We start from the raw sequence: 12668 nt of genomic DNA on the forward strand, positions 1-12668 counted from the left end.
CTTCATCACCCCTTAGAGTGTTTCCAGCAGTGCCAAGGCTATCCTCTTACGCTGTTTCTTTTCCTTTTGGCTTTTCTGAAGATGGAGGAGAAACCTGTGAAGCAAACTGTTGTTTTCCTTTACTACAGTGGGATTTTTTTGTTTGTTTGTCTGATATTGGCTTTCTAGCTTTGATTTTGCAATGTTTTTTAAACACATGTGTTGCCATGCATTTATGCTAAAGGCAGCCAGGCCAAAGAAACATGTGCAAGACTTGGAAAGTGGTAGAAAAGTTTTACACAGCATCATAATAATAGGGTCTTTTAAAATTTTGTTCTGTCCCTTTCTTTTTAATTCCTAATGTTTTGCTTGCTTTTTGAACACTGCCAAGCAGGGAAGCATTTATTAGAACCTCACAACACTGCTCAGGAGGGGTAGCAGCCAGCTGAGACCCAGTCATTCCCCCCTGTGCATCACAGGGAAGTTATCTACACTGAGGTTCATCTGCTGTTTTGTTGCTCAGTTACTCAGCTTCACAGTGTCTTCCTTCATCCTGTCTTCATGTTCACAGTAATCTCTGCAACTTTTATTCATGCCCCTTCACAGAACATTTCTGAGCATGCTGTACAATGCTGGTGGAGGTGCTCTGCTATTTGACTCCCATCACGTTCATTTCTGACCTTTGCTTCCTCTCTTTTCATGTGATGTTTGCCCACGTGAGAAGCTGCCTCTTTGCCCATGCAGCTTAACTCCTTTGAGAGCCTCCGGTAAAAGATGTCGAATGTCTTTTTTTAATTCCTGCTTAGTGTGTCGACAAGATCTCCTCTCCTCATACAGAGGGACTCATGAGGCATCGCTTCCCTTTGCAAAAGCTGCCTGTTTCTTCCCCTATGTCACCCTTACTTACCCATTTGGTCACTAATTCTTTTCTTTAACTAGTTCACCTGGCTTGGTTATCAGGCCTAATAGTCTGTACTTAACTGTATCTTTCTCTAGAACCATTGCTAAAAATTAGTAACTTGAGCCAGTGAGTTTTCCCTCAAACTAATTTTTTTATACAGTTGATAGTGTTTTACACATATAATCTGCCACATGGATGTTCTTTTCTGATTTCTTCATTTGAGTATAACTTCAGGTTTTTAAAGGATGCTTTTTAACTTGTAGCAACCTTAACCAAGTTGTTTAGCTATGTTCACACTCTTTTTAAGACTTTATAGAACCTACAGGATATGATCAGCCCTTGGCTGGACTAGAAGGAAGTATGAAAATCTTGGAGCAGTAAATTGCAGGATTTAGATGCTCTTATGTCTGTGGTCTTCTCAGCTACATGCTAAAGACCCCAAGAAAATCCATATTTCATCACCATCTCTGTGAGTGAGCTTCTCCACGAATCCTTTAGATGGAAGTAATAAGTTTTGTTCTGACTTTCTTAATTTCTGGGTGGGAAAACTTGGTCCTTGAATCCAAGCAGAAGAGCAGTCACCTCAAATAGGATTTTAGAAGTAATCAGAGTTTAAAAGGATGAAAAATTGGGACTGTCCATCAAGAACTTGGATGGGAGGAAGCATAGGATAAAATTGGATAAATAGAAAGTAAGAAAAACACTACTAAGCTTCCCTAAGAATGGATTATGGCACACTAGTCAGACACTTACAAAAAAACCACCAAACCTTACTTTTCTACATCAAGGAAATGGGTTGACCTAATCTGAATTTCAGGAAAACATTTGTTAATATGCTACTTGAAAAAAAAATAAACTAAGGAAGACAGCAATTGCTAAATTAACTCTTAATATGAATAAGAGCTTGCAAAGTCGTTTTGAAGGGAAAGTCTCAAACTAGAGGAAAATTTATAGTGGACTTCCTTAAAGAATTATCTCAGACCGATCTTACTAATTATTTTCACTGACTACCTTAACCTAGGAATGATCATCTGAGGGCACAAAGTTGGGGTACTGCTTGAATGAAGTGGGGGTGGAATACTGTATAACAAAGGGCACAAAAGTCCTATTGGACTAATGCCAAAACCAACAACAAAAAAACCCCCAAACAGATTTTTTTTTTTTTGTTTAATTAAAGACAGTAATAATGTTACTTAAATTCCAGAAGCAGAGCAGAACAACTGAAATCCTGCAGATTCTTCTATTAAGAAAAAAATAAAATTTCCTACTTTTAGATGTTATTCAAGAGTATCATACAACTCTTGTACATCCCGTTCCCCCTTCAATTTCATGGGCATCACCTGTAAACTGAAAATTAACCTACAAGATCAATAGAAACAGTATAATGTGACACTAAGTCCTGTAAAAATGTTTCAGAATTTGGTTTCTTGCTCCCAGAGCTGTCAAACAAAGCCAGTGCAGAACACTGAGTCAGAAGTACTGTACAGCTTTCGGAAGGCTTACCTGAAATAATACCCTGTGATGTGCCTGAGGTAACCTAATACTAGAGAGAACTCTTTCGAGAGCTAAGCTAGCTCACCTGTAACGCCCTGCACCGTATCATGTGCGTGTGCCAGCTCACGTCCATAGTCGTGCAAGGCACAGAGGTTCCTGAACAAATCTGGACATGCCAGGAAATTCAGAGGAAGCCCGTGGCTTGGATGAAATTGATTACACTCTTTTATAAAAAAGTCTTTTGACACCCTTGTAATGTAAGACCATTATGATAGTGCAAAGGTCAAGGTCATAAACTAGGAATGAAGAACTTCTGCTATCAGCCTCCATAAAAAAAAGGGTAAGTTGGGTGTTTCAATCAGTCCTCAAGGCTTTTGAGATATTGACAGCAGGTAGCTCTAATACAAAAATAAAAAAATAAAAAAAAAAATATTAGTTGTTGTGTATCTAGCAGGAATAGAAAGGTATTAATGCCACCATGAAAGACCCTAGCAACACCTCATCTGGAGCACTGTGCCTGCTTCTAATCCTGCAGATTAAAAGAGATTTATTGGAAATGAAGGTGCAAAGAAATGCTAGAAGAACAGTCAGGGAAAAACACTGTTCTCTATGACAGGTATGGCACAGCTGGGTTGGCTGAACTGAGACTGAGCAGGTTTTGGCAGTAACCTATGAAAGCTCAAGGGGAGACAGACTGGAATGGACTTTATGCCAGGAGAGAGAAATACTCTTTAAACTGAAGTCAAAGACCTTGTAGAATGTGAGAGTTTCAGCTGATCATGATACACATTATCTGAAATCTTTAACCATGCAGAGGAACATAAAATCAGCTGATGATAGGGGTAGCTTCAAGATGGAGTCTGGTGTCTCTGCATATTAAGTTGAAGAGTATAACATGGATGCCCGTGACAGAGAGGATCAGGCCCAACAGCAGAGGAGGTCTTCTCCAGCCCTGCCCAAGTCAAGGACAGAGTAGACTATGAAAGCTCTGATTTTCAAAACATGTATCAGATTTACACATTTGTCACCAGCCAGTTTATCACCACCCGCTATCTTATATTCAATAGTGTTACACAAGAGTGTAAATTAACGTGGAGTGCAATCCTCCTAATTATTACAGTTGGGGAACAAATGGGGCCATGCATATGCAAGTATCTAATTAGTCACGTCGTGATTGCCTGTCTGTGGAAATACCCTGTTTGGCTATGAAATCATACAGCCTGCTTTGGCTTATACAATGATGTGTGTTGCTGTGACTCTTGCATAAGGAGAATTAGTCCTTCTGTTTTAATAATACTGCACCATTCTGCTCAATTCTGAGCCCTTAATCTTGCATCACAGTGAAACACTGTAGTAGCAACACATAATTGTCTATTTTTCAAATTTTCCATTTTGTAAAATGCTAGTTCCTGACTTCTGCTGAATGTGTAGAGTGGCCTACCTTGACACAATATTAGATTAATATTAACTGAAAAGAGTCCCAGTGTAGCTGTAATAGAAAAAAGAATATGACTTCACCTACCCCTGAATTCCAGGTTTCGGTGTTCTTTTCTTAGAAGAATGTTATCGTCTCACTATGACACGTGTAGTTTCACAAGTTCTGTTTGTTTTAGACTGAGATGACTTGGCCTTATTAGCTCCTTCTATCCCCTTCGGTTTTGGTGGGGCCCCAAGCGCCTCCTTAGCAGTATTGCAAAAGGAAATCCCCATAAACCACATAAATCCCTCAAAAAGCTGAGGGTAAAACCGAGCTGCTCCGGCAGGCAGCGTCCTCCCCTTGCACCGTGCTGCCACGGGTGTCAATGGCAGCTCTGCAAAGAGACAGAGAACAGCACAGCAGCCTGCAGGTTTTGCTTGCTCTCCATGGCTGAAAGGACACCTGCAACCAGAGTACCTTTCCTATATTTGCTCAATGTTTAAGGGAGCTTATTGCTGGGATTTTCAGGGCACCATCATCACTGTGGCCGTTCTGCAATTTACATATAATGGGCGACGAAACAGAAACGTAGTTTGGAGGACCAGGCATGATACAGGGTCATGTTCTCTCAGGCTGGCAAGATACTAGTCTTCCTGTTCAATTTGTAGGGCTACTGGCTCATTTCTGATTTATCACTACTTAATTTAGATGAGCGTCAGCAATGGACAGTAAAAAAATATGGTTTGTGGTTTTAAATACCTGGACCTTTTTTCCAGAATGTGATAATTCCTTATCTTATTGCTTATTTATAGCAATTCAGATTCCTCCCAATTACTAATTAATTTTACAGTTATTTTTACCTCCTTCCCCCTCTCCCAACATACAGAAATGTATATGCTTATGTACATGCACATACGCATACCTCATCAAAATTATTTCAGCATAAGTATGAATACCACGAACCAAAAGTTTGGCATCCCTGCTACTGTGAAAGATGACTGCCACCTATGGGTAAGAGCTCATGTTAACATATTTAGATAAAATTTTAATATTATTCCTTTTAGTTAATTCAATTTGTAATTATCTAGCAGGACAGAGTTTTGATTCATTTGATATATATTTTGTCAATAACAATCACTACTCATCCTCTGAAAGTTGGGTATTGAACCAACTCCCTTAGGAAAGAACATCAGCTTTACAACGAATAAAAAAATGGGGTACGACGTTCTTATTTTTGTTATTCTGAATAAAGACAACATAGAAGTACTCTAATTCCCCATGCAAAGAAAAAAGACTCATTGCTACACAGCTAGGTACAGCATCTTAGATAATGCTGTATTTATTTACTATAATTTTAAAGTTTAGCCAGCTCAAGGTTTTAATACTTTGCCTGCTGCTTTCTTTTACTAAATACATACAAATAGCTTAGCTATGCAGTCTCATGAAAATGTGTATATAATCAGTATGTCATAGTAAGTTTCTTCTCAAAATTTTTCATTTTTCTTAGTAAAATGAAAGCTAAGTGGGGGAAGGGAGGCAGTAGAAAAATGAATGTCTTGATTATGTAAGCCTCGATTTTTCTGATAATCAGTCTACGCAGCATTTACCTAGAAAACTCAAAAGTAAGTAAAGACTGGAAAGCCTAACTTTTTGTATCAAAAATATGTTTTTTCCGATTCAGCTTTAAGGTACTTACAAGCAAACAGTCCAACAATTCTGTATATCTGACTACCAAAGAGAAAAAACGCTCGATTTCGGCTGCTATACTATAGTAAGCTGCATTAAAATGGACATCGGTATCTCTTTCTCAGAAATACCACACGTAAAAATAGCTGGAAGTCTAGCAAATTAATGCATGTATTTAGGTTTGGGAAAAAATCATTTTGCTCCAGTAAACAGAAGCTAATTGTAGCCATTATATTTCCCCCTTTCGGTGTCGGGACACGGTATTTCGGAACAAAGAGCGATGGAACTTAACAAAAGAGAAAACTGTATTAAAAAAATAGCAATTAATACTAACTAAGAATAAGTCCAATACTAATTTTTTTAAAAATCTCCCTTTTAAAGTAATCTTAGTCCCAGGTCATCTCATTTTTATTCTACTTTACTAAATATGGTAATTGGCCCATCTAAAAAACCTCTAATCAGTATTACACCAGTGCTTACCTCATACATTTTCACTAAATTTTTATTACTAAAACTATGTTACGAACTTACAAAATACTGCAAAAGCGGTCAGTAAATGTCGCTCAAATATCTGAGGGTCACACATCAACATTTCATGCTTGCTTTCTGACAGCCTCAGAACCCTTTATAACCTACATAATTCAGACGCTTGTGGTAAAATCCTTGTGCTTCATAGGCAAAACCATCTTGTAGGTAAAGTAACTGCTCCACAGAAATGTATTAGTGATGTATTTTCCTGACATATTTCAAACACTAAAAAAAAAAGCATTCTCCAATTTACTTCCTTGCGTCCTCTTTGGCTACTGAATCAAACTCTCAACTGTCCAGTAACGTTTCCCTGTATTTTCAAACCACAGTTTAAACTTAAACCACTTAGTCTCCTTAGATGGGAACTTCATATCAGACAAAAATTACTCCTTATCGTGTTTGATGAATCCAGCTTGAAATAAAATACCAGCACTGCATGAATATCGGCGACAAATTACTTGTTTCTGTAATTTTATCTCTTATTTTATCTGGAGAACAATTTCGTAGGTATACTGTGTTACAGTGTAGACCTCCTCCCACCAACCCACTGCTTGCAAAAGGAATTAAAAAAAAATATCTTCCATGTGTCATAAAATCCGAACAGAATATAGTTGAACCTTTCAAAATTATTACAAGTAAGAAAATGGAAATAAACAAATAAGCTAGTACCTCAAATTTACGAGAGCAACAAAAAGATTAAAAAAATTTAGAAATGCAATAGAGGATTGTTAAACTAATAAATCTATCAATGGAATATGAAACCAACCCTCTTTTCTAGGTGACACATCACTGAGTTACTACTTGTATACTTCTACTGGTATAATGAAGAGCAAAATTTTTCTATATATAGTCAGGATGACAAATTTTGAGATATTTCCATGTCAATACCTTTAAAACCGAGGCCTTCTTAAAGGACGGGGCACTCAAAAAGATCTACATGACACTGGAAAATCCAGACAGGTTTCTCCTGATTTTTTGCCACCAATGATCTCTGTGTTTCACAGAGGAAAAAAAAAATCTCACAAGTCAGGCAGTGTTCCTAATTCTCTGAAGAGCTTGCTGTTAATTTTACGGCTTTACAAAAAGACAAGTAAAATTCTGTTTCCTAAGTAAAGAAATACAGAAGGTTGCATCATGGCTGTACAAAAAGGATTCTTTCTGTTCTATATAGATGTCTCATCAATTTCACTTGAATGCTGCTTATAACAGAGATTTTACTTTAAATAATAGTACTTAATGCCTATATGGATTTTTTTTTGTTACCTAATAGCTTTGCTAGATTGGTCATGGATTTTTTACTGTGCTATGTATTCTTTCAGTACTTAGTTATATGCCTGCATTTTCCAACAGACGTTCAAAATATTACTGCATTCTGGTCTATTCCACTGTGTTTTGACACTGAAGTGCATTCAGATACTCATAATATAAAATGCTTATAGACGCACCTAAACAAAAAAACAGACTACCGTGTGATATACTGGAATGAGTGGGACTTTCTTCTGATGGGGGAAAATCTGCTTGTTCATAATAATTTAATTTAAAGCTGGGAGAAGGAGCAACGCACCTGGAATCAACTCACTGTAAATTCCAGAAATGCAAGGAGCTTCACAAAAAGTCTGCAGTTACCTTGTTTTTTAAGTAACCATACAGAGCTGACAGCTATTAGCAGTAGCAAGGACTTGCATAACGAGGACTGGAAGGAAAGCTTAGTACTATCCATGCCGGAGTGATTTTAAGAGAATGAAGGCACGTATTTCTTTATGATGCATTATGTAACAACACAGAGGGCACTCTGAGGCATTAAAAAAAATACGGAACCCACATTTGATCTTATACTTGTTATTTATCACACAAATATTTAATAGTGCTTATAGCGTAAGGCTTATGAAGCACCTAACATAGGAATGTTATCTGATACAAATTAGTTTGAAATGTTTTAGATGACATATTTTATGTTCTGTACATCTTTAGGAAAATATAATAGGTCCTATAATTCATTTGCTTCAAACTTCTGCAATACATGCAATCTCAGATAAAATAAAATTGTCAAAATCAGTGATAGCTGGACCTTCTGGTTCACATTAGTGCGAAGAGAAAACTGCTGTTGAGCTGACACATTGATAGATTATGAGTTCTGCCGAAGAATAGCTAAAAATGGTGATTCAATCTTGTTGCTACTATATAAGAAGAATAACAGAAGTGGAGATGGTACTCATGAGATCATGTCTTTTATCAAAACCCTAAAGGGTTCTGGTGCATCGAACACATTCTCTTCCTGAGAGCTTCTGGCTCTAAAAAATAACTGTGTAAGAAACTGAAACTAAATGGGCCTATTAAAAAAAACGGTTCATTGGTGTCCTAAATTTATTTAAACATTAATATAAAGAGCAGATTGTTAAAAGACTATCTTTGGGAGGGAGGTGGGGGGTGTCCTCTCTCTCTCTTTTTTTTTTTTTTTCCTACAGTAGAGATGCTGGTCTTGTAATGACAAAATGGAGAGCTAGGAGGATTATGAAACACAAGTAACATGAAGGGCAAATCTGACTGAAAAAGAGGGAGAATACTATTCTAATTATTTAAAACTTAGCTGGGTTAGTGCCTTCACTAACTTAAATCAATACAGATCCCCTGAAATCAATGAGGTGACACAGATGCATCCAAGACATATCTAGCATTTAAGATAATGCGGATCATCATCTCCTGTTAGGACAGTAAACATAAGCACATGTATATAATCACTTTTCTAAACATCTCCCTAATCTTTAGATATGCAAAACAGAACTTTTAAAAGAAGCACCTTAAGTACTTCTGCTATTCTACCCCTGGTCCTCCCTTAGTTAATCTGAAACTTGCATGGTCATTTACGTTGAAGCAAAGTTAAGTTTAAACGCTGACTTCTGTCCTCAGTGCTTCATACTTCCCTGTGCTGCTGCATATCACCATGGAAGGCTCAAGATGGAGGGAATAGGGCCTTGGTGGCTTGTGCCTTCCTCCCCCAAACATCACCAAATGCTCCCGGCGCTTACTTCGAATACATCCATGGAGTTCTGCAACAACAGAAGGGAAAACAAGGCTTCACAGTCCTCATCCTTCACTGAGAGGAATAACAGGTAAGGAGAAGGAGGAAACAGAAACACGGGGGAGAACGGGAGGAACGATTTCCTATTAGAGGCTCACCTTTCCTCAAGGAAAAGAAGCCTTGACATAAACTTCATGACATCACAAAGATGCAGGCAGGTAGGCACCTCAGATTTCTGATAACTCAGTGGGTTTGTTTCAGGGAAAGATTAAACATTCTTTTAATTTTTATTTTTACTTTTACCAAGGTCTCTCCAGTAAGTATTTGCAGCTTCTCCTGCAATAATTAATGTTTCATGCTGTACAAGAATTTCTTATCTTATTAAAAAAAAAGCTCTCCAACAAAACTGTGACTTAAGCTGTGTTCTTAATTTGAGGAGGAATGGGGAAGATAAGTAGCAAGGCATAAAGTTCATCACCCTGCTCTAAAATGTAGGGAGAAGCAGAAACTGATATTAAATAAAAAAAATGTCTCAAGCCTGTTCTGTGTTTTGCCTACAATTTTTGCACATGCATTTGCCTTTTGAATATGCAGGCCGACATCTTTAGGATATTCAGGCAACGTATTAACACGCTGTGGATACGGGAAAGAAACAAGTCAGAAATATTTGGAGGGTGTGAAGCAATAAACAGTAACCAAGCAGAAATGTTTTATGCAACACTATTATGGCTTGACAGCAAAGTAGATTTATGCATTCTCCTTTCAAGCTTGTAAGCTTGGTAACAAGTGAAATGGGTTAAATTTTCTGAGTTTGGAATGCAATTGATTTATGCTTGTTCCACGATGCTACGCAGCTCTTAAATGTACGAGCTCTTGCGGCTGAAAGTCTGCTTTTAGGACAGGCCCTGCAGTGACAGGCTGCGGCATGGCAGGGAGAGACCCAGGTAATTCTGGCGGGGCAGCGGCTGGCGATGCAGGACCCAGCAGGTATCCAGCCATCCAGCCAGCCCGCCTTACGTAAGGACTTCATTTTCGTTAGGCTACATCTCGCCGCGCGAGGCACAGGAGAAGAGGCTATTCCATCTCCCGGTGCAGCCCAGTCCCCTGTGCCAGGCCCAACATTCGCATCCTCGCATTTTTTAATTTATTTTTTTTTTCTCCTTTCCGAACAGCACATCTACACAGTGGCGTTTACCTATTCGCTCGCGCCGCGGCTGCCATGCAACCTACGTGGGCGCCCGGTTGGCACAGCCCACGTTCACCGGAGCGATGCCGAAGAGGAAACCCCCGGTCCCTCTCCGGGCGATAGAGGCGCGCTCCGGCCGGCTCCGGGCGGGCAGCTCTCCCTCCTCAGCGGCGGCGGCGGCGGCGGGAATGCTCCGCTCTGCGGCCAGCGGCGGGCAGCGTCCATTGCAGCTCGGCGGGTCCGAGTCCGGAGTCCGAGGGCTCCGGCAGCCAGCGGGGGCACCCGGCCCCCACTCCCCTAAACACCGCTGGCCAGGTGCGTTTATTTCTCATCCCGTCCGCTTCCCACAAATCCACCGTCTGCGGCCGCTGAGCCCCGGCAGCAGCCCGGCCAGCCCACGAGGCACCACCGATCGCGCTCCCCTCTCTCTCTCTCTCTCTTTTCCAGCTCTTCCCGAGGAGGAAGGAGCACGGCGGGGCCGCTCGTCCCGTATTTCACCGCCCCGGAGACGCCGCCACCGGAGCGATTAAAACAAAGCGGAGAACCGCCACTTTCCACACTCTTCGCGCACCGAGTAACGCGGCTGGCTACGGGAGCTCGCCTAGCAGGGACGAAAAACAAAGGGGGGGTAAAGGAGGAGAGCCCACCCTCCACCCCAGCAGCCCCCCGGCTGATGCCCGCGCCCGGCGCACCCCAGCGCTGCCCGGCGCACCTGACAGCCCGCCGCGCCGCGCTGTATTTCCCTCCCTTAGCGACAGGGGAGGGGCGCGCCGGCCGCGGCGCCGCCATTGGCGGAGGGGAGCGGCGCGGCGCCGCCATTGGCTGCGGCGGCGGCCAATGGTGCGCGCTGTATCCGGGAAGCAGGAGGCTGCGGAGCTATTTAAATCCTGCCCGGTGATGTCAGCGCGGGCTCGCGGGGGGGGGCTCGGGCGGCGGGGCGGGCGCGCCTGTCAGCCCGCGTTAGGCACAGCGCAGGGCCCTGAGCGGGAGTGGCCCGGCACCTGCCGAGCCGTCCCCGCCTTACGGGACCCCGCAGCGCCCTCCTCCCCTTCCCCGCGAACTTGTCCCGGTGGCGGTCCTGGAAGATGCGGGTTAATTTCGGGGTGTTGGCGAGGGGCGCGCTGGGAGCGCCTGCCAGTTGTGCGAGCGGAGCGCTGAGCCTGCTCTCGCAGAGAAGGCGAAAGGGCAGCTCTCTGCGTTAAAAATACTTCTGCGGCTGTTCAGGGGGAGAGATACCTTCACTGTTCTTTATTTGCACCCAGAGCCTTCCCATAGGCTCGGTGACGTTGCCCCTCAATTCAGGGAGGGCATTGAGTTGCTGGAACGAGTCCAGAGAAGGGCAATGGAGCTGGTGAAGAGTCTGGAACGCCGGTCTTATGAGGAACAGCTAAGGGAGCTGGGGATGTTCAGCCTGGAGAAGAGAAGGCTCACGGGTGACCTTATCAGTCTCTACAACACCCTGAAAGGAGGTTGTAGCCAGGCGGGGGTCGGTCTCTTCTCCCGGGAAACTAGTGACAGGACAAGAGGACAGTCTTAAACTGTAGCAGGGGAGGTTCAGGTTGGACAACAGGAGGAACTTCTTCACATAAAGGGTGATTAGACATTGGAATGGACTACCCAGGGAGGTGGTGAAGTCACCGTCCCTGGTGGAAAGGCTGAACGTGGCACTTAGTGCCACGATCTAGTTGCCAGGGTGGTGTTAGGTCATAGGTTGGACTCAAGGACCTCAGAGGTCTTTTCCAACCTAATTGCTTCTGTGAATTTCATACTTTGAAGGCACACGACTTGCCTCTTGGTGTCCCAGGGTTGCCTGAGGTTGCCTCAGGGTTTGATCCTGAAGGACTGCCACAGGTGGGAAATCCCAAAGTGGTTTAAAGGTGCATGTTTGGGCCATGAAGCAGACCAACAGTAGCTATAGCCACCTGGCTGATTTTCCTCTTCCATTTCTGATTCTAGTCATGGCAGGTCCTGTTCTGTGGGTCTCAGGGAAGGCTTTTAGATACTAAAACCTGATAGATGCTACTCATCACAAATGTTCTGTTTTCTATTGTCTTCCCAGCACAGCAATCACAGATGGAGCTGAAATGGTGCTAGGTTACAACAGAAGAAGAAGCAGCCAAGATCAAAATGCTCTGGTTTGTCTTGGCAGAAAACGTAAATTGTGCTGCGCTTCAATATGCTGTAGACCTGTCTGGAGCTCATCTGGTAGCCTAATAATGGCTGAAAAGTGGGATTAAACTTGAGTTGTTTGACCTGAGGCATGTAATCATCCTGCCTGCAGTCTAACACCCAGTACCCTGATGGTTGCACAGTTCTTTCCCTATCATGTGACCCAAACAGATCCATCACGTGACCAAAATGCAAGCATCTTCCTTTACACAAAGGTATGTCACTCCTGATGGGAAGACCCATAAACATCAGGTAAGAGACTGCAAGATTTTCTCAGTTCTCTGCAGAT

General features: G+C 42.3%; 1 protein-coding gene and 1 long non-coding RNA gene across 8 annotated transcripts in view; one reads left to right on the top strand and one right to left on the bottom strand.

The window, feature by feature from the left end:
• The window catches only part of LOC114002120, a 52128-nt gene extending 41490 nt beyond the window's left edge, over window positions 1-10638 (bottom strand). For both annotated transcript variants that reach the window (XR_005562967.1, XR_005562966.1), the window contains exons 1-2: window positions 10220-10638; window positions 1-9052 (exon numbers count right to left, since the gene is read on the bottom strand). This is a non-coding gene — a long non-coding RNA (uncharacterized LOC114002120). The remainder of the gene's footprint in view (window positions 9053-10219) is intronic.
• The window catches only part of LOC114002119, a 22456-nt gene continuing 18738 nt past the window's right edge, over window positions 8951-12668 (top strand). For 3 of the 6 annotated variants that reach the window (XR_005562961.1, XR_005562962.1, XR_005562963.1), the window contains exons 1-2: window positions 10102-10525; window positions 10658-12594. Coding sequence is in view for 1 of the 6 variants with exons in the window: in XM_039379782.1 (XP_039235716.1) it covers window positions 8961-9115; window positions 10197-10740 (699 nt within the window). In the remaining 5 variants the exon portion in view is untranslated. Of the gene's footprint in view, window positions 9116-10099; window positions 12595-12668 lie in introns of those variants that run through there. The other 3 variants (XR_005562964.1, XM_039379782.1, XR_005562965.1) reach the window with 3 other exon arrangements.

Source organism: Pipra filicauda, unplaced genomic scaffold (genome assembly GCF_003945595.2).
Source record: "Pipra filicauda isolate LSUMZ 115617 unplaced genomic scaffold, ASM394559v2 scaffold176_size3548034_pilon, whole genome shotgun sequence".
NCBI classification, from domain to species: domain Eukaryota; kingdom Metazoa; phylum Chordata; class Aves; order Passeriformes; family Pipridae; genus Pipra; species Pipra filicauda.